General features: G+C 37.8%; 1 protein-coding gene across 1 annotated transcript in view; it reads right to left on the bottom strand.

Moving 5' to 3' along the window:
- Positions 1-11840: 11840 nt before the first annotated feature.
- The window catches only part of LOC139708863 (integrin beta-1-like), an 81582-nt gene continuing 66689 nt past the window's right edge, over positions 11841-26733 (bottom strand). The window contains exons 17-24 of the mRNA XM_071620826.1: positions 26180-26252; positions 22775-22856; positions 21583-21710; positions 20631-20723; positions 17694-17820; positions 16708-16818; positions 13889-14055; positions 11841-11993 (exon numbers count right to left, since the gene is read on the bottom strand). Coding sequence (XP_071476927.1) covers positions 11925-11993; positions 13889-14055; positions 16708-16818; positions 17694-17820; positions 20631-20723; positions 21583-21710; positions 22775-22856; positions 26180-26252 — 850 coding nt within the window. The 3' untranslated portion in view covers positions 11841-11924. The remainder of the gene's footprint in view (positions 11994-13888; positions 14056-16707; positions 16819-17693; positions 17821-20630; positions 20724-21582; positions 21711-22774; positions 22857-26179; positions 26253-26733) is intronic.

Raw genomic sequence — 26733 nt, 5'->3', positions numbered from 1 at the left:
ATTACTTTTCCTAATAGAATGCATACTTTTTGAGTGTTAAAAATGTGTGTATCGACGAACAAAATCTAATGATATCAGCCACGAAACGTGGGGCCTTTTCACATGTACCGTGTTGCTTAATTACAAACTTGATTACTAACTTGTTTGCAATAAAGTTTCAAATCACCCTCCTCGATTCCAGTTTCCATTCACACGGCAAATTTGCCTAATTACAAACTTGATTTGAGTTTGCTTAATTACAAATTTGTTTCAAATTAAGCAAACTCGGTACGCGTGAATACCCGGACTGTTACAACAACTTTTCACAAACTTTGTGTAGTTTCATCTGTTGTTTCACAATTTTTTTTTTCTTTACGAATCATTTGATTTGTGTGGTCAATTGGTTACTTGACTTTTATTCCTAGTCTTCCGAGGTCTGTACTTTGCAAATAACTCGAAATAATCAAGCAGTAATAACATACAACAAAAAAGGAGAAAAACTATGCACAGTTAATACGCCGAAAATGTAAAAGCGTGAATCCTTTCCTATGATTAATGTCATATAGGAATAGAAACCTGATGTACATACTCAATAAATAGGCGGAAACGATAAAGAAGACAAGAGTTAGAAGAAAAATGGCATTAGAAAAATCGTGAAAAAATACCCCACTAACGAAAAACGCTTGATCATACCTTGCCGATGTTCCTCGTGCTCTTGTCCGCAGCTACGCCAAATATCGTCTGTCTGATCTGAGATGTGGTGTGGTATGTGAAGACGCTTTCTTGTTAATCCCATGTGCCCTGTAAGCTTATACCCGCCCAGATACCAGTAGAAATTAATTAGAGATGTAAGCAAGGGCTTTTGTCTGCTAAAACATCTCCGCGTCGACATGAAAACGAGCTTGAAATAGAAAAGACGCGGGTGCCGCTTTCTGCGTTGACTTCGTCGTCTTGGTGCAGTGGAATGTGCATGTAATTGCTGTTTTCTTCGTGTACCTCTTGTTACTAGTATGCGACGCTAAAACTATTTCTGCGTGTACATTGTATTAATAATGAGGTGCAAATGGAAGTACATGTATAGTGCAACTCGTATTCAGGTGATGATGTTCACTATAACAACCATGTAGTAAAATTTTTTTTAATTGTGTTCTGCTAGAACATGGGACAGGAATTAATCGTGAACTGTGAAACGTGAAATTCAACTTTTAATCAAGAAACTATGAAATAATGGATACGCAGTACAGAAATATACCGAAAGTTCCTCCCCGCCCCTCCCCCAACAATCTAATGGTACACGTTTTGTATCACCAATTAGTGTTTCTCTTTTGTCTCACCTCCCTGATCTCACACTGTAGTTTGTTGCGTTGTGTTTGTGTTTATTTTTTTTTGTGGGGGGGGGGGGAGGGTCGTTGTTAATTTCAGTTTAGCTTTGAAATGTGATATTTCTTGTAGATAAGTTCATATTGCATGGAAGAGACACATGGTTCGGAGTCAGTTAGACTTATTACGAACGACAGAAAGCTGAGGACCGTGTCTTCCCTAAACTAATGAAACTTATGTTGGTAACGTGAGATACTAATTCGAGAGACATTTTCGACTAATGAAGACACATCAGTCAGGTCGTGATTTTGATTTCTAGAACTGTATTTGTGTAAGTTCGTCTTAACTAGCATCGTACAGCATGCCTTTGATGTGTCTTCTAATATCTTTGTTTCACGACAATTGTTGATATCAATGAGATTTGATTTACCTGGAGTCGGTGTTTTCTATTACACTTAAGTTTAGAGATTCTTGCGTTTACACTGTCTTGGCTGGCATCACAAATTTCTGAAGTTTGATAAAATTGGAGAAGTTCGATAAGATTTGACGAGGCTCTATCTCGCTTGCACCCAACTCTTCCGTGAATTTCTTTTTTTTTTAAAGTGGAAACTTTCGCAGAAGTAATGTTACGCTCTCGGCCGGGTAAGATGAATTTCGCGTGTTCTTAATTCCGCGGAATCAAAATGTAAAATAATGAACATTGATAACTGCTAACAAAAGATTCGCGTGCTTTTATTTTCGCTGCTGCTTGGTCTCATAATGTCGCGCAAAATGGGCGAAAATTTCCATTTTTGGTAACTTCCGTAACCCACATCAAGAACAAGCAATGATTATTTCCTAAGTTTTAATCGGTAAATGATTGACTGATATATGGCATGATTTTCTGTCATCATTATCTTAAGGATATTTCAAAGAGAGAAGAGTTGTGAAGCATCATCACCATGTCTGGATTGCGTTTGATTTTTGCCCAATATCAAGGGTTCGAGAAAACAGCATGAACTTCAATAAACTATTCTGTATTAACTTTCTTATTTCTCCCGAATTTTGAATGAGTCTTTACAAGTGTTATTGTCATTCCTTGAAACTATCCTGAGCAATGCGCAGACTATTCCTTCAAATTTGACCGAACACGAAAATATATTAGTCAGTTTAACACTTTAGCTGAGCCCGAATATGGCTTTGTGAAACGCTTAGAACGGGACTGAAACGTGTAATACTAAGTATCATAGCTGGGGGGGGGGGGGGGGGGGAGGGGGAGACGAGACCTGTCTTTGATTTTTGTTGCTTACTGTCATTCTATTTTAATCAAAGTGTAATATATTGAACTAGTGATGATTGCATAGGTCTGTGGGGCCAACGAGGAAATCTTAACATCAAAATCTCGGCAATCAATATGAAGACGTGGAGTTGGTGTATACCTGCTCTCTGATTAGTGAGGTAGTCTAGATGGCAAACTTGGAAGGGAAATTGAAGAAAAAGCCTTTTCTTTTTTCTGCGCCTCGGAATATGACCGATCCTTGGAAGGTAGCACAATAACGGTCATAGCTTACATAGCCTCAACAATTCTCTTTTCTATATTCTATTCTTGAGGAGGTATCTTTTTGTTGGGGGGGGGGGGGGTCGTCGGAAAAATCGTGGAATTTGTATATTCATTCTCAGACGCCAAAGACATGGGTTGTAAGATGCTATTTCTTCATTTTTAGTCATACATGTACTTCTAACAGAAATGGCGTCAAGCTGTGAATACATGTTTTTCTTATTTCCGTGAGTCAGGATGCAGTGGATGGCCATCAGTGTCTTACGTGAATACATGTAATGGTTAATTGTTTCACATAACGTGGGGAATGAGCACATACACAAACAGCATAGATCTACCAGCAGACGACGGGTCACATGTCTGTTTAACTTTCAATGTGCTGGTGGGTACATTGTACATGTACTGGGTTTGCGTGTCGCGCTATCGCTACAACCGGAAGAAAAAGCCGTAAACTTGTACCTGTAACAAACTACACTGTATTTCGAGAATAGTAGTGGTGGTGGTGATGGTGGTAGAATTCTTTTTTTTGGGGGGGGGGGGGTGGAGTGGGATCAGGAGGTGTTAGTAAACGGTATATACCTTACATGGCCGATGGTATACCTACTCAGTCATGTCTTCAATAAATGGGTAGATATAATAAGTGTGTCTTTAGAGCCGACGAGAGAAATGACACCTAGTACTTTTTTACAGGAACGTCATTTCCGGAAAAAAAAAAATGACAAAGACTCGGTCTGGTGATGTTAACATTCCTAATCATATTCCTATAACACAATTTTCTTCTCAGAGTCAAATCCATCCTTCATCTGCCCCTCTACGTGTAAATTGTAACTTAATGAAAGAAAAAAAATCATCCTTCCGAAAACAGGAATTCTTTTGACATTTCAAATTTATAGTGTGCGCGAGTGTCAAAGATTTTTTTGTTAATATAATACACCTATAGGCATCTCTCTGCCTATCTATTAACATATACATTAATCAATCCACCTATACATGCATAATCACACAAGAGAAACATATTTCTTCTAATTCATTGAGATTGCCGATCTATCATTTCCTCTTACGATACTCCTCCACGGCAGCACATTGTCTAGCTGTATTTCTCACCATTGCATACATGCACGTATGTAATTACACACACGCATACACTCAGTGACAATAAATGCCGTTTGTCAATCCCTTTTGCTCCACATTCACAAATCTGTCACACCCACCCCCCCCCCCGATCTCTCTCTTTCTCTCTTTCTCTCTCTCTCTCTCTCAAAAAGTTAGAAAGCTATACTTTTTCCTTCCCCATAGTCATATGACAACTCCAACACAAGGAATACACAAACAGTAACTCGGGCACATTTTCTACCAAAAAGACAAATTTTTAATGACCCTATTTTACTTACATATTCTCGACCAACTTCTGTATTCAACACAGACAGAGGCCACGCTTATCCACAAACTAAAAATGGAATGATGACATGAAAGTGGCTTAGTTTCAATCATATAATAAACATTAATCATCATCATCATAACCATCATCATCGTCGTCATACCAAGGATTTTACAGTTACATTGTTTACCAACATGGGCAAGGTTCATCAATATTATCTTGTACAGATCTGCTTCACTGTGACTTGGGCTGAGTACATAGGGTACAACTGACATGGATTGTGCTAGTATGGAAGTACCGGGCAAACAAACTTGGGCACTCAAACAAGATAGATTGGACATAATCTATATAAAAGGCTAAAAATGACCACACTCACAAGAGGGAAATGTCCACTGATAGCACCAAAATAGAATTAGCTGCATTGCATAATAACGTCAAGGACAAGACAGTGTGATGAGAATGACCGATAATCGGAATGATCGCTGCTTTTATAATCATAGTGTCATAACGGACAAGGAAAGTTGCACAATTTGTCTAAGAGAGTGAAGAAGAGGGGGGGGGGGGGGGGGAACACCCGAATCATTCCATTAAGAGAAGTCTGCAGAGTGAATTACACCCTAGGAGAAATACACTGGATGATGTATGCATAATGTTTGACAGATTCTTATTCCTATATCTGGACTAATATTTCCCTTGAAGTGGTCTAATGATGCTTAGGAAAAGAAACCATATGCATATATATATATATATATATATATATGTATACATATGCAAAAAAACAAACAAACAAAAAGCTAAACAAAAATGAGTACATTACAGAAATGTTTTTGATATGTATTCAGATGGACTTTTTAGACAGCATCCAAGAAACAGCAAGTATTCGGTCCAGCCACGGTCATAAGGTGAAAAACATGCTGAACAGTAAATACTAGTAGAGATTCTTGATGACAACAGAAACTTGTGCAGTAAACTAATATCCCTTGACTGTGGCATCAGCACAGTTTAACAATTCTACATTACATATTGGTAATCATGTACCATTATCTGCACAATGATTAATGGGATAGTTTAATGTGAAATTTGAAACAAAATCAGACAAAAAAAAGAAAAGAAATCATCTAGCATTTCAATGTTCTCATGGTCAGTTTCAGAGAAAAGCCACAATGACACTACAAAATGCATACACCACTTTAGTTTGGCCAGTCATTCTTCGTCATAATATGCATACCCGGTACACCATGTAAATAAGATTACGGCCACATGATTCTCTATATACAGCTCAACGCTTTCCATTCCCTTCTACAACGGCAGGAAATCGTAGAATATACATGTCACTCCATGATAATGTCTCTGAAAACTGCACACTGCATCTACATGGCAAACAGATATACATACAAAAAAATACAGAAAGGTACTCATATAGAAAGTTACGTGGACAATTACTTTGCAGGAACATTAATTGTTGTTCGATATTTTCTTGGTTTTTTTTTATACTGATTCCAATCAATGCATAGGTGTAGATCTACTTTACTTCACTCAAACCTGACTAATCACTTGAATAAATTCGAAAGTCACATGATTTTATTGCCTGTTGCTCACTCCTTGTTCAAATTTATATACATTTGTATAAACATACAAATATTGAGATTCCTCTTCAAAACTATGCCGCTCGTCACATGTGCAATCAACTGGGTGATCATGTGACCTTCGAGGTAGCAGCCCTCACTTCCAAGGACATTGTGGGTATCTTGTATCTTAGCTTATTACTATGATTCATCAGTGTAATCACAAATTCTTTATGCATAAATTAAGACAAACATGGTATACTCTAAAGAGATACTATTGAAACTGTAGAGTCCAAAACAAAGCATCCCCCCCCAAAAAAGAGGCAAAATCAATGTATCAAGGATGAGCAATACTTGTAGTGGTTATATATACAGTACTTGATACTATTGCTTCATGATTACCATGTTTTCTACTTGGAAGACAAACTTCTCAATCTTACATTGATTGGTGGAGGCCTTCAGCATTCAAAAAAGCAAGATTTTTTTTCTATCATCTACATATCTTTATATACTTCGTTTGTCATCTTTAAAATAATGAAAGAAAAGTAACACAAAATTTTCAAAAAATGAGAGAAAACTGCAGGCCTACAAAACTTTCTTATAATTGGAGTTGCCTGCTTACACAAACCTCTTTTCCATATTGACTTATCCACTGTTTCTACATAAACTGCTGATTTCTTTCCCTCCAAATTTTACAAAACAGAAAAAGCAGACATTTGCAATTGAAAAAATACACATAAACAAAAGAAAACAGCCACATTCACAACAAGTTCGTTGGATGCTAAGAGAGTGTGACACTTGTGGAGGTTTCCTACATTACACTGCAGAATGGAAGCTATCTATCCAAGTAGCGTGAATGCTGCCTTCAATCAATGTGACTTTTTAAAAATTTTCATGTAGGCCCTACATTTTGTTGTTTTTTACTATTTTATTTGGTGTAACGTCCTTATTTTGTGAGCATTAAAATTTCCAGTTATGCAGGAAAAAGGGAGAATAGGAGATGATAAACCTTACAAAGTGCAGTTTGGTACTCTTGATTTTTTTTCATTGAGTCAGCACTGGTGTATTTTGTTTTTCTTTTCTTTTAATAAAGAAAGAATATACTGGACGATTTTAAGACTAGCGAGCAATACAAGGGTTCAAAGCTGGTGGAAAAATCTTTTGCATTCAGATGAAAATACATGTATGCAGTCAACAGCAATGGAAAACAGTGATTGCCTATCCATCAATGGATTTTTGTTTCTTTTTTTTTCAAATTTCTTTCAACAATAACAACAAAAGAAATATACACCAACATCCATATCAACAATAAACAGCAGACTTCACACCTTACTTCCTTTTTTCATTTAATCAACTACTGCATTTTTTTTTTTTCATAACTCATTTTTACGTGACATGATCATCAACACCGACTTGATTCATGAACGGTTGGTGGTCAAAAAAGCGCCCTCTCCAGTCACAATATAGAAACAGCATCATAACATCACCTTCAAGATTTTTATACCTGATGAATTATTGCTAAACTTACCCAGTACCTTATTACACTTATTTTCATGGCAACAGTGCCAGACACATCTCCACTTACAACTTCCTTTCATTGATCTTAAAGGCAATCATGACACGCACAAAAAATAAAAATAATTAATTAATTGATAAAAATACAGTAGATATCCTGTAATCCAACTGTCTTTTTCTTACCACTGTTCAAATACTGTATGACTGTCTGTAGGCACAGGTTCAACAGTCACATCTATCAGATGTGAACACTTATACTGCTATGGCCATAAGGTGTTTTTTTGTTTTTATCCTTTTTTTACATACCAAAGATACATGTAAGAAATAGGAAGCACTTGATAGACCAATGTCATTCGCTGCCTTTCCTGTTCTCTCTCCAGATACAATCTAAACAGGATGGGCAGCTAGGACATTGGCGTGGGGTTCATGGAAATGTGAACATATTTCACTTTACAAACACTTAACAGTAATGAAAAAAATTTGCCTGCTACCTGTCATGGTTTTAGTAGACCGAGCTCTGCCACTAACCTTTGACCTACTCTCATTAGCAGTGCTGAATGTCACTTCACTGCACTCACAAATTTGATACCATTAAAAAAAAAAAAGTTACACCATGAGTTTTCTGTAATTGACATTCTGTATCAAATAATAAAAAGTTGAAAATGGAAAGATGGTAGAATACGTACCCTGTATACACCAAGAACTTTGCCACTAACTCCTTTAGATTTAAAGGGACAGTACAGGTGCACAACAGAATGTTTTCTTTCGTGCAAAAAAAACACCCCAAAACAAAACAAACTAAAATCCAGGTAAAAAAAAAAATACATCACATCATTTCTTTTCAAGCAGGAAGATTTACTGTTTTGGGGGGAAATTACACGAGAACTATCTGACATACACAAAAACTGTGATGACTGAAATGGGCTGGCAATCGTAATACAATTGGTAATCACACACTCATTAACATGTCAAGAATAAAAGAATTTGACACGGAACTGACAGGACATTCAAGAGCCGTTGTTCTCTAACCAATTATTTCAAGCATAATTAGTCCCTATTGAATGACTGGATATAACAGTTTGCTTGGAAAACCAGCTATGACTGTAAACATTTTAATGATGTTTTAACCTACAACCCATCACTGTGTAATCTCTTTATAAAGATGAATAATAGAAACACATACAAGCTTTCTGTTTTTGGAGTTAGAAACTTGAGGTGATGGATGTAACTCATTCACTTGAGATGACATGAAAGATGACTTCCTCATAAACAAAAGAGACTCTTGAAGCAAATGACATGGGTTTCAGTTCAAAAACAAGCACTCGAGGACAGCTAATCGAACAATTCCAAGCACTTCAGAAATAAAATGCCCCTCCTCAAATTACTTACAAACGAACAATGTAGAAGGTCATGCATGGAAAAGAAAGAAAAATGAAAGAAAAAGCCTTGAGAGAGAACTAATCACAGAATGTGTTGATTACCATAGGCTTTCAGAAGGGAGATCAAACCCCCTGTGATCATACACACAAAGCATACTACATTCAACAGGACACAAACTACAATAAAGCAGTAGCTCTACACTTTTCTGCTTAATGCTGCTTTTACCAATCTAGTTTGCTGCGGTCTTGTCACAGTATCATACTCCATATTTCATCAACATTTTAAAAATCCTTTTTCTTTTGTACACATAGAGTAAAAAAGTGTAATAAACATAATTCCCATATTCACTCGACTTTAAAAAGCAAATGCAAAAGAAGAAGAAATACAAATACACACAACTCAACTGAGTTCTGTCTCTTAATCATGCAACTTTGGTTCAACTAACGAGATTCACAAATTATATATTTGAAAATGTTCATTCATATACAAAAACACAGAAAATATTACATCTAATCACATAAATATTTGTAGATAATTCACTACCAGAGTTCATACACCAGCATTCATTTATGATGTATATACATAAGGGGCAGATGGGTTACAAGGCATTCCCATGGTTGAAGGAACAATCTATTGTAAAGTCAGGTGACTTAACTCTCTAAGGCCTAAGAGGCATGCTTCCTACTCTATGAGTCTGTGAACTGTAAACTGAACTACCAGAATGACAGAGGATGGGTTAAGATCTGACGAGGTGCGGGGGAGAGAGGGAGATAGTTTGACACATCACAATGATGTTACAGAAATGAGCTACAAAGATGTGATAATACAAACCAAAATATGCACAATGAAAACGTGGACATAGCACAGAAACTTAACGAAGATGTCATCTCACAGATCAAATCTCTCATGTGCGGATCCGTCAGACAATGAAAGTGATGGAGATATTCATAAATCTACGCCTCGCGTGGAGACTCAGTTTCACAGTCAACGTTGCACAACCTCTGGCATTCTCATCTCGTCTATTTCAGTTCGACGCATTTAAAAACAAAAATCCCCATCCTGCCCTCGGACTACAAGGCAAAGCTGTTGGCACTTCCAGGAGAGCGAAGCATTCGATATCAGCCTGGGGCGGAGACTACTATTTCATGCAGAGAAGCAAAGCTGCGGTTTTTTAAATTTTTTAGTCAGTCAGGAAAAGAATGTCAGCGCATTCCACAGGCGGGGAACTGAGAGGAGGAAACTTCCACCAGCCATCATTCTGAAAGTGAAATGATACTGTCGTGTCTTAGTGAGCCAGCCCAAGCAAACTAAATCATCTCCACCACAGTGCCATGTGTCTCTATCTCAATCATTTCTCAAATCAGTTTAGCCCCCTTTAGTCCACTTAGTCCAAAAGATATCGGATGCATCAAACATGAAACCCATTTTACCTCTCCACTTTTAGTTTGCTTCAAGGGAGAGAGAGAAAGAAAAGCTCAACTTCTGAAGTTACAAACTTTGCTGGGATTTGCTTGTATTCATAGCATTTTTTACAAAACAAGCCCATTTTTTGTTTGTTTGTTTTTAAAATCTATGAAAAACCCAAATTGGATGAACTTCTTTGTAGCATTCAAAAAAATAAAACTAACCCGTTTTTGTTCGTTTGTTATATGTATGAAGAGAACCAAACTGGATGTTCTTCTTTCTCAAACATAGATTGTACTAGTTTGAAAGGATACATGAAATGAATTACAATTAAACAGACACATGAAAAAGAGACACTGTAAAATAACAAAATCAAATACAATGAAAGATGTGATAACGAATAACTGTACATCACTTTTGAAAAGTGCAAATGTGGTCAACTGGAGTAGTCGACTTGAAAAATCAACCAAGCAAATCACGTCTAATGGCGTCTGAAAAGGGTTAGTAAAGAACAAGGGGGTGGGGTGGGAAATGTTGAAGAATCATGATACAAGAACATGAAAGAGTCAGAGAGGTCTTTCCTATTCAGGGGGAATAAAAGATTGTTAACAAACCATGCGCACCAAAATGCTTTGCTATCAAATGCTACAATTAAAAGGTGAGTGATTTCCAAGGCAAAACTTTGGGGATAAGACAATAAGACTAGAACCAGAATGCATCTTTTTTTTTTTTCTGAGCTCTTTGGAACAAATTTACCCCCTCTCGTTATGAGCAGGGCCAAATCTACTCCCTCTCGTTATGAGTAGGGCCAAATTAGGTGTAAAATTTAAAAAGCTAGCATTTGGTCATGGGAAATCTTGAGGAACAATATCACATTTCAGCTGAGTATGATCATGTTCTTGTAATATCTATATTCAAATGTGTCATCCCTTTTATTGTTGGCCTCAAGTCTTTCTCAAGAATGAGATTTCATGAATTGGACAGGTTCCATGAGGAACATGTCGAGAGAGAAACTGGGAGTCCTCAAATTGGGAAACAATTTTTATTTTCAAATACATGTATTTATCAAAAAATTTTATTGATTAACAGCATCTTGTATATAAAACTTAAAATACATCCACAACACATACAGACACTCATAAAATAATACAGATATTGCTAGTTTGAGTTGTTTGCATTCATCTAACAAGTATTGTTTGCTGAAATCTTAAAGGGGACTGAATTGCATATGTAGCTTTAGCCATAGTTTTGTTCAAAACCCTAACAATATGAATTAGGACTTCCGGGATAATGAAAAAAATGAATGAATGAATGAAGAATATATTTACATTAGCAAATATGTAGATAAATGAATTGATGAATAAAAAGTAATGCAGTTAGGCCCTTATTCACTCACAATCACTTATGCTTTATAAATGTAAAAGGTACTATAAATTAGTGTCATGTTGAAGAGAATGGTCATGTCTGTAGTACATACAACCAAAGTTGACGATGTCGGAAAGTTATAACTGCTGGAATAGTCTATGGAAGCTGTCATCAAGACACGTAATTCTCTACAGGCAGTATAATTTGTTTTCATTGATGTCAGGATATAAGATCACATTATGTCTGTTACTGACTCTAAGCAATGTAACAGCAGTCCCACACACACGTGCACACACACACACTGTCACACACACACACACACACACACACACACACACACACACACACACACACACACACACACACACACAAACATACATCTGAGAGGCACACACAAACCTCGCTCACACACACGTGTGTGTCACTACCATTGGACACATCTTGGATTGGAGGAAGAAAGAGACCCACAGTCCTCGTCGGACTACTTACAATTTTGGTATGTGGGGTTCTTGAATGTTGACGTTGACGGCTTGTAAATTGGATTTTCATGCTGCAAAACAAATCAGAGAAAAACAAGAAATTAAAGAATAAGGAAGTAAGAAAATGAGGGAGGAAATGACTGAGTTACAGTGCCTGCCTTGTATTTTGAGATGGCCAATTTTCACCGACATATATATGCAAAATCAACAATATGCAAAACTGTTGCCTCCGGCGACATACCTGCTATGTGGGCCTACTGTAAAAGTTCAAACTTTTTATGCAATGTTTTTTTTTTGTTGTTGTTGTTGTTGATCTGGGCTGATTTCAGTGAGCTTTTTTCACGCTTTCAAAGAATGAAATCCTTTCTCTATTTATTTAGATATCTCCTAAATATATCTGTGTGTCCCCCATTTGTGCTTGTGCATTGCAGTGTGAAATTTCTAAATGTTCATGTTCTGTGGGAAAAAAAAAAAATCCAGCATTACCATCTCCGAAGCAGGAGATATACAGGGTGGCCCAGAAAGAACGGAACGCCGAAGATCTTTAATTTCAGCAATATCGTTGCAAATGTGTCATTATTTTGTGTACTGTTGGAAAGGCCATTCTTTTTCCAAGAGAATGACACCAAGCTCTTTAATTTCAGTTAATGCGTTACGATTTTAGGACCATTTTTGTCAACCCTTGCAATTTTCAAAATGTGATCATTTTGCACTCTCAGAGACACCGAAATCAGCAAGAATTCGGCTTGCCATAGAAGCAGTAACGTTCACAACGTGTGGAATGAGGCTGTCATTGTCCATTACCATTGTGAATGAGACGACCCGACGACAATAACACTGTCCGCCCCACATTCCGCACATTGCGAACGCTACTGGTTCTACGGTAAGCCGAATTCTCACTGGTTTCTGTATCTCTGAGAGTGTAAAATGATCACATTTTGAAAAATATATTTTCTAATAAAATGCCTTTCTAATAGTATGCAACATGATGACATATTTGCAACGATATTGCTGAAATTAAAGATCTTAGGCGTTGCGTTCTTTTTGGGCCACCCTGTATATCAAGTTTGTTTCTTTCAAGGAGCTAATACTTTCTCATTCCATCTCTGTGGGTCTTGATTGCCATCTGACAACTCCCTCTAGATGTATTAATATTTCATGAATCGCATTCATAATTCACTATTTTTCACGCTTGGTGGGGTAAGACAAATTTTGTGAGTTTGAGTTCCGTGGAGTCAAAACATTTTAAAGTGTTACATAGAACAAGTAAAATATACTTACATGCTTTTTATTTTCTCGCCATTTCCTTTTCGTGTGAAATGTGTAACAATTTCCACTATTACAGGAGTTGTTCATTTAGTTTTTCATGTTTATCCGTGTCAACAGAAGAGCAGCTCTTGAGAGCACACCCCTACTTCTGTCAAGGTAACTAATGGCCAACGAATTATAATAAAACTTGAGAAGCACTCTGAGAGCACAGACCTCCGCCAAGCAGCTAATTTCCACCACTTATCTTGTTATTCCACAGAGATCAGTGATTTCCATTCATACATATGCATGCTGAAAGTCGCCTGATTTCCAAATATAGAAGGCTTTTGTTACGTCATCAACTTCCAGCTGCTTGGCGTGTCTCGCCCTCGCAGAAACTAGAGCACGCACTACAGTGCGTGTATGAAAACCTCAAATATGCGCAGATTGAACTCCAAGTTCATTGACCCTACCTGCCAAAATATTGAAAATCCTTCATAAAATCCACAAAACTACCAAAATCTAATCATCTGATACTTGTACCATTCTTGACCTTCCTTGTAAGTTTCATCCAAATCCGTTCACTACTTTTTGGGTTATTTTGCACACGAACAAACAAACAAACGGTAATGAAAACATAACTTCCTCCCTTGGCGGAGGTAATAATGGTGTGATGTGAAAATAACTGAATGACTGGGAACAGCCACAGCCTACTCACATTTCCCCAGCGCGCTTCTGTGCGCTCCTTTTCAAATAGTGCAAACTCTCTCCTGTCTTGGATGTAGACCAGCAGCCTCCAAACTAACAGTAGGGCCAGCCCCACAATGATGATACCGACTATGATCCCAATGATGACGTGGAGAATGTTAACAGGTTGAAAGCACACTGGGTGGACAAAGAAAAAGACAGAAAAAGAGAGAGAGAAAGAAGAGAGAGAGATAATAACGGTATCAGCTTGACACAGATGAAACATTTCCTGAAAGAGTTAAAAATCTTGTTCTTTTTCTTTAATGAAAATCTATCTTCACGTTAAACAGAAGAGTGAAAGTCTCATATTGTTTCCTGCTCAGCAGAAGGGCCCAAAGCTTTGCATGTTTTAAAGGCACATAGACCAAGTAGTTGTGGGGGCGCTGTTGAATGATAGTGCCGATCACCGTTAGCATTGATACGAAGATTGCCGAAGTTGAGCTGTCATCAAGACTAAAGCGCACAGGTGTTGCTAGGTAATGTTGCCTTCGCTGTCTTCTCTGTGTGTCACGTAATCTGTAGTGAAGCCAGGGTGCGTGCTTATGTGCTTCTTAGTATGACGTCACAAAAGAAGTTTGCTAAAGCTGTCATCCCACTCAACTGAATCATGAGCCGAACTCTGATTGGACCACTGACTACAGTGGATCGGACTTCTTCGGACTCATGGGAATGGGTAATAACGTAAGCGCTAAAGAGGAGGCGATAGCATAGGTCTCTGTAGGAAACTTGCACCGTGCGTCCGTGCATGTATTCGACTAAACCACCAGGTCTATGTGCCTTTAAGGTTGCTATAATAGGGCCCTAAGTTCCGCATACTCTAAAGCTTACAAGAACCCTTCTGCTGAGCAGGCAATGATATACACAATCAGACTACAAATACAAAAGTTACAGCATTTTAAAGTTTCCTCTATTTTCGAATAAAGAGGGATATTTTTCACAGTCACACCTGGAAATGAGATGAGCTGATGTCATGAGCTCACAAGTTTCTCATCCACTGGTACACAAATCCTCTATGAATTTTCCCTCTGTTTCATTTTCTTTTAAAGGATGAAATCAGGAACAAATCATATTGAGCCCCAGTCACTTTTCAAGCCTTAGACTGTCACAGTAGGCCTACGTGTGATGCGTGCGGTAATACAGTGTGTATCAAAAAAAACAACAACAAGTAACCTAACTTTGGAGGGCTACTATTTCGTAATTGTCAGTTATGGAGAGCACAATATTGGTAGTGAGGAAAGGTAAACTCATCCTCTTTCCATTGATACCTATTTATGTTGATAAATGTCATGCATGACTGAGCACAAGAACTTTAAAGACAACAATGACAAATGGCACTTTTTCCAAGTTTGAGTGTTATTGTGAAGGAACAATGAATGTCTCACTGAATGGATGAGATCTGTCAATGAAAGTGGTCAAATGAAGAGGCCAGCCTTAACGACTGCAGGCTTGTGTGTAGGGTTTCTTCTAACTTTTTATGGTCCATAACTTTAAACATGGCCAAGTTCTCGATAACTTGGTCACTCCCACAAAGGCTAACCCATTATCCATTTTTCTCTCTTCATATTCAAGACATGGTTTGTCGCTGCGAGATATGTGTTGAATACGAACAAATAAAAATGGACTATGTGGGATGGCCTTTGTGGGAGTGACCAAGTTATCGGACAGGTGGCCATGTTAAAGGTTATAGACCATAAAATGTTAGAAGAAACTCTAAACACAAACCCTAAACACAAATCTACATTCGTACAGGTTGGCCTATTTGGCCACTTTCATTGACAGATCTCCCATTCAGTGAGACATTCATTGTTCCTTCATGTGACACTCAAAAACTTGGTAAAAGTGCAATTTGTCATTGCTGTCTTAAAATTTCATGTGCTCACTCATGCATGACATTTGTCGACATGATTAGTTATCAATGGAAAGAGGAAGAGTTCCCCTTTCCTCACAACCAATATAGTGATCTCCAGAGCTGAAAACTATCAAATAGTAGCCCTTCAAAGTTGGATTACCTTTTTTCTTTTTCTTTTTCTTTTTTGATATGCACAGTACAAATAGAGAAAGCAGTGCACTCAAGATTGAGCTTTCCAGCAAAGAAGAGGGATGATACATACTGAGGTTATGTATTTCAGCAACTGTATGAGAATTCATAAGCTGCTTGACTTGTGCTGGACATTCAAATATGGTGATATTGGTGTTGTTTTAAAAGAGAAGAAAAGAAAAGAAGAGAGAGAAAAATGGGACCCTATTAAACAAATAATTTGCCCCAAAATGATAATATTGAGAGAGAGAAAAAAAAGGTAATATGCTCACCCTGCATGGCATGTTTTATTTGTAATACAACAAATGCAATTTGTGGTACATATGGTGTATGGCAAACCTCTCCCTTTGTTATTCACACCACCATGCAAACCTTCAAAGATCAAATAAAGATATAACTTAAAGATTCTCAAATCACAGAGACAACCTGACAACAGATACAATATAGGATGTGTGATTAAGACCTTACTAGCTTAGAAGTCATTGCACGTTTACACTCAATCAATGAATGAATAATATTAAATTTAGGAATTTGTATGAGAAACAGATGTCATTTTCTTGTCCAGGAGGATAAAAGAGAGCATAATAGCGCAACCTCATTCTTGCACTTACAGTATGGTTGTGCCGAAAAAAATTTCAGCCCTTTTTTACCACAGAAAATCTAAAAAAAAGGTCCATATCCAAGGTTTAAGAGCGGATGGACAAAATCTGGTCTGCTCATGGCAACCCCCTGTGACTGTGTTGTTTTCTCACCTTTTTCTCGCTGGACGTACAGGACGAGTGTACCGTTCTCCAGGGTGTCATAGGTGAAGATGATGGAGCAGTCATCGGTGTCCTCAATCAGGCACTTGTCAGACACATTACCTGAAAGACAAAAACAAAATATCCAAGGTCACAGTGCTGAAAGCAGCATGGGCAAGAATTAATTCTGATCCTCTTTTTGAAGTTTATTTTAAGTCATAAAAGAGACTAATGACGGCACAACAACAGTAATAAAATGCATGCTGTAGTGGTAGTTGCAGTTTAAAGTAGTAGAAGCAATTATAGAATAACAATAATAAATCACCAACTATAAAAATAACAACAACATCACCAACACGACCACAACAACACAGGAGGTTTACACCATGGCACACACAGAAGTAAACAATAACAACACCACCACCACCACCATCACAATAACAAAGGATGTTTACACTGTTGCACATAAAGAATTCAACAATAACAACACCAACACGACAACCACCACCACAAAAACACAGAAGGTTTACACTGTGACACACAAAGAATTAAACAATAACAATAACACCAACACCAACACCAACACCAACACCAACACCAACACCAACACCAGCACAACAACATCGGAGGCTTACACTCTAGCACAGAAAGAATTAAACAACAATACCAACACCAACACCAGTAACACAGGAGGTTTACACTGTGGCACACAAAGAATTAGTATGGATTTTTATCCACTTGGATGATTCCAGCAGAAGTAGGAAGCAGGGATACATGTTCAGTTGACTTGCATTTCACAGATCAGCTCGGGGACATAACACTTTGCATTTTACAATGAGCTTAAACTGCATCCATTTTTCCTAAATATTGAGCAGCCTACAAGGTGTGAACACCAAAATCAAGGGGGGGGGGGGGATGATGGAAGAAATGCTATTTGATCTTGTCATAAGGAATATATGGGCAAAACACAGGCAGACAAATACATAGGGGCAACATACTAATCTTGAGGGTATCCACAATGACGACCGGGTAGGGACACTGGTCACACTCTGCTTTGCTCAGTCCAGTGCCGAAAGCCTTGCACTGCACGCACTTCTCGTTCCTCGAGCACTGACCGCTGCACGTCTGTCCGATGGGACACAAAAGCAGTGGCCACAAGTTAAATTCACCATCAGAACAATTAAAAGTGTTCACTTCAATTGAGGGCACTGACACAGTAATACCATTACAGTAATAATCATGTAATGCCACTTTGTATACTAAAAAAGAAATGATCCTGAAATTATGCATGAATACCTATGCAAAATCAATGACATATGAGTATCTTCTCTTCATTAGTCAGAAAAATACAGGTTTAAAGATCCAGAGATATCCCAAGTTCTCTTCTTAGGTAAAAAAGTACAAAACATGGGATGCAGTCTTCCAACCCTGCAGTGTGTGCCATTCAACTGATAAAATGGGTATGGGCCACTTCACCCACATGTTTTCATGATCAGAAGATATTATAGAATGGGTAGCAAGAATCCTGCGATCTCATTGGTCGAGAGCTATGTGTTGATTTTGTACTGGCCGCACGCTGAGTCACAGTGGTAAACATGTTATCGCGCACTTGTAGCAAGAGTATGCGCACTTGTAACAAAGATTCGCCCACTAAGCAAACGTTCGCGCACTGAGTACGAGACGCCTATCATGGCTAAAACAACCATGCATCAGTTTTTACTGGATGCATGGTTCTGAAGAAAAATCGTGCGTCCAGTACAAACTGATGCATGGTTTTCCGGCTCTCGTCTATGGCAAGCCAAAAGGAAATGCATCCAGTAAATTTGTCATTGGGTAAAACAATAGAAAAATGGGTTTTGGGCAAGAAAATTACCCATTCTACATGTATATCACAAATGACGCACATGTCCTTTTGTGCGACAGGTGGAATATAGTGTGCATGCGGTAACTATGGAATTTCGCCTAAACTACTCGGCTTCGCCTCGTGGGTTAAGCATTCCATAGTTACCTTATGCACACAATTCCGACTGACGCACTCAGACCTGTGCGTCATTTGTATACTGACAATAGAACTTCGGCGGAGAGGAAAATCATTTTCCTCGAAAAGCATCTCATCATCACGAGATGCAACTTCAGTTTCACTTTTATATACTGCATCATCGGGTGTGAACACAGTGCTCCTTTAGTCTTCATTTTCAGCTTAACAGACAACCACCTACCCTGCGCCACTGGGACAGGTGTAACACTAAATATTAATGTGGTGTCTACACCTTAGAGGTAAAACTAGGTAGTAGCTCTCTCCTTGAGAATTTGTTGCAATAAGAAACACAATGAACTCTAGATTTGGACATATTATCTAATTATCATTGCTAATTCTAGTCATCAGTGATGACATTCACATTACACCTAGCATATTCATGTACTCTTCATCTGCATCAATGCCAAGGACACCACAATTTTCTACGGTCCCACACATTCAAAACTATGTGGGATGCAGAGCATAAATGAATGAAGGAATGGAATTAACCGTTCTTTACGGGATCCTGGTATACCAGGTTCACTTGGGAGCAACTGATATGTAATACGGGAACCTGGTATAACAGGTTCCCAAGATGAAGACCAGAGTGCCTACTTTCATGGCCTAAATTCATGTTTCTTTGTGTTGTAATGCCCAGAAAAATGGGTTCGATTTAAAGGATAAGAGTTCATTCTATCACCATATGTTCTCTTTCTGTTGGAAAAATGTGTATATCACGGCAATATTACTATTTTTCTGATTTAGTTCACGCCTGCTTTGCTATAAAACTCGTCTGAACATGTACATAGTGATCAAAGCTTAAATCGAGTAGATTTCTGTGTTCGCTGACCTCAGTCATCCCATTCAAGCGCCTGGTTTTGTGTAGAACAAAAGAGTGTGTGAGCCCATTAGTGCACGCTCTATTCATACCTCACACTCGATTGATATTTTCATTGTTTGATGGCTCATGTAGTTGACCATAGTAAGGGGATTAATGTAGCGCTCGAATGCTTTTGCTCAGAGGGATTACCAATCTGCAGGGATGCCAAGTTCAAAAAATTTTTATGAGTGAGATTTTCATGACTCGGCATCTCGGCGCGCGAATGTGCGCTTGAGCGAGGGTGTGGGAGGGGTTTCCCCTCTCCCACGGCCCATTAGGGAGCTTTTTCTATTTTTAGCTCTTAATGGTGCGATCAGGTGCACACTTAAGTGACTATATTTTTCACTTATTTTGAAAGACAAAAGGGAAATATATACCTTCAATGCAACTATCACTTTAATCCTTTGAGCTATGCTCATTATAGGCCGAAGTTGCAGACATCGCCCGATGCGTGAGAATAATGGGCGCCATGCGTGAGATCGTGAGACGGACCCTAAATGCTTAAGTCTCACGCAGAATGCGTGAGACTTGGTAGCTCTGAATCTGTCTGTTCTCTGTCAACAGGCAGAAAGAATCTTGTTTGGGGACATACAAGGCACTCAAAGAGTTGCAGCAGGAACGGGTGAACTCTTTACTAACATGAGTGGCTGAAACAAGACAGTCAGAGCCATTTATTTCTACAGTTTTGTGATTTGATAAAATGATATGTCAATCACTCTTTGCAAGAATTATGATTAACAGGTTATGCCTGCATGAAGGATATTGATTTTATCACATCTACTAGTCTCAACCATCTAGATCTAGATCAAAACTATGTTGGAAGGAAAAGTGTGAAGAGTGCAAATCAATGACTAACACAAGCAGCTAAAAAGAATACATTCAAAGGTATTCATATTTTAATTTTTTTTTATTCATCCATTTAAAGGTATTCATATTAAAATCTTTTTTAATTCATCCATGCTATCCATTTCCTATTAGTCTAAATGTATAACTATGGATTTTGTCTGCTAAGGAGACCAGCTTATGGCAAAAACTTACCGGGCAGTCCTCACAAAGTGGCCCCCTGTAGAGAGATGTTGCATTACATTTACACTGGCCACATACACATTCTCCCTGATTGTTGCATATGGTCTGCAAAGGAAAAAGAGGAATGTAGATTTGAATAGATACACTGAAATACATGTATATGTGTACATGCAGTCATACATACATGCATACTGCAAGAAGAAAGAAAAACTACACGTGCAATCAGAATCCATGGTATGTCCATAGGGTTGCCAGCATTCACACAGCAAATTTAGGTCGGTTTAAAGGCTAGTCAGTGAGATACTTGTATTCTACTTGCGTCTCAATAGGTCATGATAATTTTCAAATCAGGGGGGCCTTCGTATTCCAGTCAAAATGCTTACACATCCTTTTCTTTCACAAATGGACCTCATTTAACCCGTTGGAAGACGAGTCCTGAGAATATTCGGGCACATGTCGATGGGAAATGCATGTTATAGCAAAATCAATGGGTTAAGGTATATCTGGTTACTATGTGCTGTGGATTGATGGTTGTGTCACGTCATCTACAATCATATCAGGGAAGGAAAAAATTGCAAAGTTGCAACAACAAAAAATTCGATGCAAAATGTTCATTGCTGTGGACTCTGTTTCACATATTTTATAACTTTGGAGCACTCTGTATGAACTACAATCATTATAAGGTGTGATCATCACAGGTTACAATCAGTGGAGGCCACAGCTACATTGATTACTGGTTTCTACCACCGCAAGTTTCAATCACTGGAGTTGCTATTATGTTATATTAAAATCACTTATAGTTACAATCATTGTATGACTCAATACCCTATTTATTCGAGATCACTGAAACCTTCTTGAATAATTACTGCATTTGCTTTCATAATCGCTAAACAATGTTGTTTGGAGATTAAATCTCTCAAGAGGCTAAGAGAGAGAGTAGTGTGAACTTGGCTTGGCATCTTACATTTTTAGTTGTCCGGCATGTTGAGATATCTGTAGAACACTCGCAGGCATCTCCCTCGTAGTCTGGCTTGCATTTACACTTGCTTCGCCGTGTCTTCTCATCACACACACAGATTCCACGTTCCGGTCCTGGGTAGACAGGAAAGGAGAAAAAAGAATTGAAATGGCTGACATAGGAGGTAAGCACAAAAGGAATAAAAAATGCTGCAATATAGGACACACTATGCACACTGTAATTTCCAGACACTCTCGTATACAACACTGAAAACACAGGTATTTCAAAACATGAAGACAAGACATGACTGCATTTTCTACCATGAATAGACAAGTTTTGTAATAAATTCAGATTTAATACATGCCTTGTTCATAGAAATTGCCCTTAACAACCACAAAGCTTGCCAGAGGCTAGCCCTACCTAGCAACAACTGAACGTCTTTTGGGAGGATACATAACTCAGGGCAAAATGACAATAGCTATAGTCCACAAAAAAAAAATGAAAACAAAAGCAACCCTTACTTCATAATTAATCAATGTCACATTGGTTAATTACATGTGACTCATCCCCACTATGAACACTGTTTCCTGAGTTTCTTTTTTGATTGATTCTCCAGAGTTTGAGCTTACCACAGATGTACTATTGTATACTCTGTCACACATTATTCCCCAAACCTACCACAGAAACATTATAAAAGCAGCGTTTAGAGAAAAAAAAAAATTGGCTTTAAAGCTTCCATGCAGAGAAGTGTGAAGGAGATTAGGACGTTATTGGTTGATGATTCAGCAAGTACAACCCCTCATTCCTCAACGTTATCTATGTGTATGTGATTATCACATCACTACAATAATTTTATGCAAAAGATACAGGATACTCTCACTGAATTAGCTCTTTTCAAAACAAGAGACAAATTTTTTGGACAATTTGAGTGCGGGTTAACTGGAGACTAGTGAGGTGCATACAGGATCACCTACATTGTCGACATAGGGTTGCAACGTAGGTCTTTGTTATCACAAAAGAAAAAAATACCAGAAACTTAAAAAAACAAAATCCCCAAACTATATTATTCTACATCTGATATTAATGAAATTTGACCCACTATTTTATTGTGTGATTCCACTCCATTCATTACAATTAATCTGAACACATGGATGGAGGTTCACTATAGAGCAGAGAGATGACTGCTAACTTCACTTACCACCACACAGCTCTGTCTGGTATCTGTCACAGTTGAAGTTATCACACTCACAGAACGGTCCAGACACAATTTCGCTGGGATTCTGTCAACACACACATTAGAAATATATTCAACTTTATTTCAAACTTGACCCTTACACAATTTGTCCAGTTGTAGGTGCCTCAAAAACCCTGAGACATACTAAAAAAAACAAAACATGAATTTTTTATCAGAAGGCTGAGAAGCGGATGATCAAAGCAGTGAGATACAAGTTATTGAAAGTAAAAAATCTTTTATGGCATGCATATACAGTGTATTTCATTTTCACATCTGTCTGAGCCTAGCCATTTAATTGGATCCTACAATGTTCTATTGAATGGCACTGAATTGTACTATGAGTTGTTTCAGACTGTCACTGAGATACAAATTAATGTTTATAAGCAAAACAATTATATTTAAAGGGAATAATGGCTTAACCGTATTCCACCAGGGGGGAGGGGGCATTTTGGCCACCCCCCCCCCCGACGTTTCGCATGATTATTCCGTAACGCGTGATGCTCTCACCGCGACATTTTATGACTTTTTTCTTTCAAGTATCGCGCAACTTTTGAGACCAAATTTTTTGCTGCTCCCGGGCATACCGTTTTGAAGCCATGCCCCTTTGAAAAAAATCTGTTGACCCCAAAATTGCTCAAACACATGATTTTGTGTACAAATCCAATATAAATTGTGTTTTTGCAATTAATTCATATAGAAATAAATATCTTTACTTTCAATTGCTGATAATGATTCATTTTAGCCTGATTATGCTTTTAAAAGTTTCTGCGACAAATTTTGATGAAAAAACAACAAAAACAAAATGTAAAAAACAAAGAAATACATAAGAAATTAAATAAACAATAGGATATATAAGAAATAATTATGAAGGCAAATTTTTGCTTCAATACTATTATTGAGGATATTGAAAAGAACATGTTCCCCAATAATTAGAAGTCTTGGAGCTTCATTTTTTATTCATATGCAAAAAAAATATTTTTGCATAAATTAGCATACATTAATCAATATAAAATACATAAATTAAAATTTGAAAAATCTAATTATATAGTTTTGTAGACTACATTTGCCTCTACCTTAGGGCAAATTTTCGCGAGGATCGCGTGATCCGCGACCGAGATCTGAAGGGGGGGGGGGGGGGGGGGCCAAAAAGGCCCCCCGGAGGCTTCAAGTCCCTCAAAAAACCCGGTGGGATTAGGGTTAAAGTCCCCTCTAAATGACTAGGATATGATAATAAAGTGCTTTGCCTAGGGTAAAAACCCTTGTAACCAGGGGACTCTAACCAGGAACCCTGTTATTTCTAGTTCTGTGATCTTATTTCCTATTTACAGCCACAACAGCTCCTCTTAAAACCCAAGACACACACTGCAAAGAATGATGATGAATATGGTTTTGTGAACACGTTATTTACACTGACTGACATGTCTCAATATTTATGTGACACTATTATGTAGATGCCCTCTGTCCTTGTGATCAAACTTTGCGCCACCCTTTCCTCTCTGGCATACTCTATGGACTTCTTAAATATTCACTACTGTTGCATACATACTTTGACGTGTTTGGTAACTTGCATTTGTTGGCTGAACTATTCAGCCCACACCCTCCCCCATGCTGTTGCTATTCAACCCTTTTCTTATTCTTTATCCTTCTGTTGTTCCTTATCTTGTTTGATGTTACCTCCCTATTCATCTTCATCCTTCACAGGTTGATCCCATGGTCATTGGGATCATTACTGACCCTCATCTGCCTGTCCACCCTCCTGCTTTAATCCCCCCTCCCTTACTTGTTGGGCTCCTTGCCCATGATTTCCAACCATTGAATCCCTTTTTGTTTTCTTTGTTCCATGTCCCTAGCCCTCCCCTGACTGTTTTTATTGTGTGTAGTCCTCATAATTACATGTGCTCGCTTTCCCTGCCTGATTGTTATTTTGCCTCTGATGAAGGTTCTGCTAGGATCAAAAGCTCGGGCCCATTTTGGCTCCCATTTTACTCCATTAGCTCGCCACTGCTGGATAAGCAGTTTTCAGCATTTTTTTTTTCTACTGTTGCAGATCATATAACTTGGAAATTAGTTTTAAAGCGAAAACATAGTTGTCAGATCACAAGGGCTCAAAATCATCTTCCATCATTTGGAATTTGCTTGCAATTTGTTGAGATCTATTTACAAACTTACACAACTGACGCTATTTGCCATGATGATGAGATGTATTGGAGTATTTTGAGATCAACAGTATAGAATTTTTTTGAGATATATGACTTTTGTTACAGAAGGACCATCCCAATTCACCCTTGTGGAAAGGTAGAGCCTTGCGTGATTATTGATCTTTCCTTTGCAATCGTATTTTCCAACAAGCTGCATGCTATCGCTTTGGCCCAATTTGTTGATTACTGTCTAACGAGGAATGTTCGCATGCATTTTTATTTCGCGAATTTCGCGAGTGCCAAAATTCGCAAAATGCATGTGAAAGTTCTAGTCTACACAATATGCATTGGATGCCATTGGCAACTTGTAATAATTCTAAGCTACAAGAAAGCCCATCAGCTCCAATTCGCGAAATTTTCATGCTGCGAATAATTTTGTGTTTTACAGTATTAATAATCTATTGTGAAAATTTACATAGCAACCCCGATTGGATATGCTCTGAAATTGTGGACTTCCAGCAAACTTTTTTGGCTAATATTTTGCACTTTATTGCAGTGTTCTTCACAGTAACATGGCACATTTTGGAGCAATATTCATTGGTTCTGCATGCATATGAGCACTATGTTTTGGCTTTAGCAACATCAGGCAGTAAACTTAATGGTGTACATTCAATGAAATTGCATCTCCATGAAAGATATCATCTAACCTTTCCACCCTGGGAAATCTGCAAAAGAAATAAAAAGCGGAATAGTTTGTTGATGATAATAATCACACAATTTTCTCATCTGGTATGTACAGTTACAAAACTAAGACTAGTTTATGGCCTTTCCTGCTTCAAGTCCTGAAATGGTAAACTTTTACTTTCCATCATACATTGTAGCACTGAACCAGTAGCATAATTTGTTGTGGTACCTTTGAAAACTGTAGTTGTACAATACTATGACACAAAGTCTTTCTACACAATGCATTGAGCACTTGAACAGTACATACCTCGTTTCACATGAGTGAGTGTGCACCTCATAAAAGTAAGTACTGCATGATTTCATACTAAAGTATGAATCTCAAATGCTGTGTCATCTGATCTGGAAATCTATTGCAAGAAAAGAGGGTAATTTCTTTTTCTTTAATAAATATTTTCAAGGAGTCAGACATTCATCAACACATAACCTGAGAATTTCAGTTGATGAAAAGTCTTGGGAAATAGTCTTGATGAAAAGATGCTATACTCACAGGTCTTGGGAAGCAAATACACTGACCACAGACACATGATCCTCTTCCTGAACAGACGATGGATGTATTGGGCCTGACAAACAAGCAAGAACAACAGCAAAACAAATCAAGACAAAATCAAATGACGGAGGCGTAGTTAGGAATTTATGCTTCCAACTCTGGTTTTGATTCCATCCTGTATCCCGACAATTACTACATATACTACATTATTACATCGATACAAGACAACTATTAAAGGGAAATTTGAGGCCAGTTAAAAGTTAGAAATCAGTGACAATTAAAACTTTACAAAATATATGGCATATATAGTCTCAAATGCTAAGAAATTTGAACATTTCCAGCAGGCATCACATGTATAATTCAGAATTGAATACCTGAATATAAAAACGACCCATGTCCATTCCTGAAAATTTAGAAAATACAGAAATCATTACAATAATTTCCTAAATGTTTTTAGTTTTTTCAGTTAGTGCAATGATATTCATATAAATTGAAGTGTAAAAAACATTCATTTGACTGATTATCTATCTTTGCATGAGTTCGTAGAGGATCTC

The sequence above is a fragment of the Diadema antillarum genome, unplaced genomic scaffold (assembly GCF_040938485.1).
Source record: "Diadema antillarum isolate AM-2024a unplaced genomic scaffold, OU_Dant_1.0 seq00001379_RagTag, whole genome shotgun sequence".
Taxonomy (NCBI): Eukaryota; Metazoa; Echinodermata; class Echinoidea; order Diadematoida; family Diadematidae; genus Diadema; species Diadema antillarum.
The sequence above is the reverse complement of the archived record's forward strand: the minus strand, read 5'-3'. Positions and strand labels throughout refer to the sequence as shown.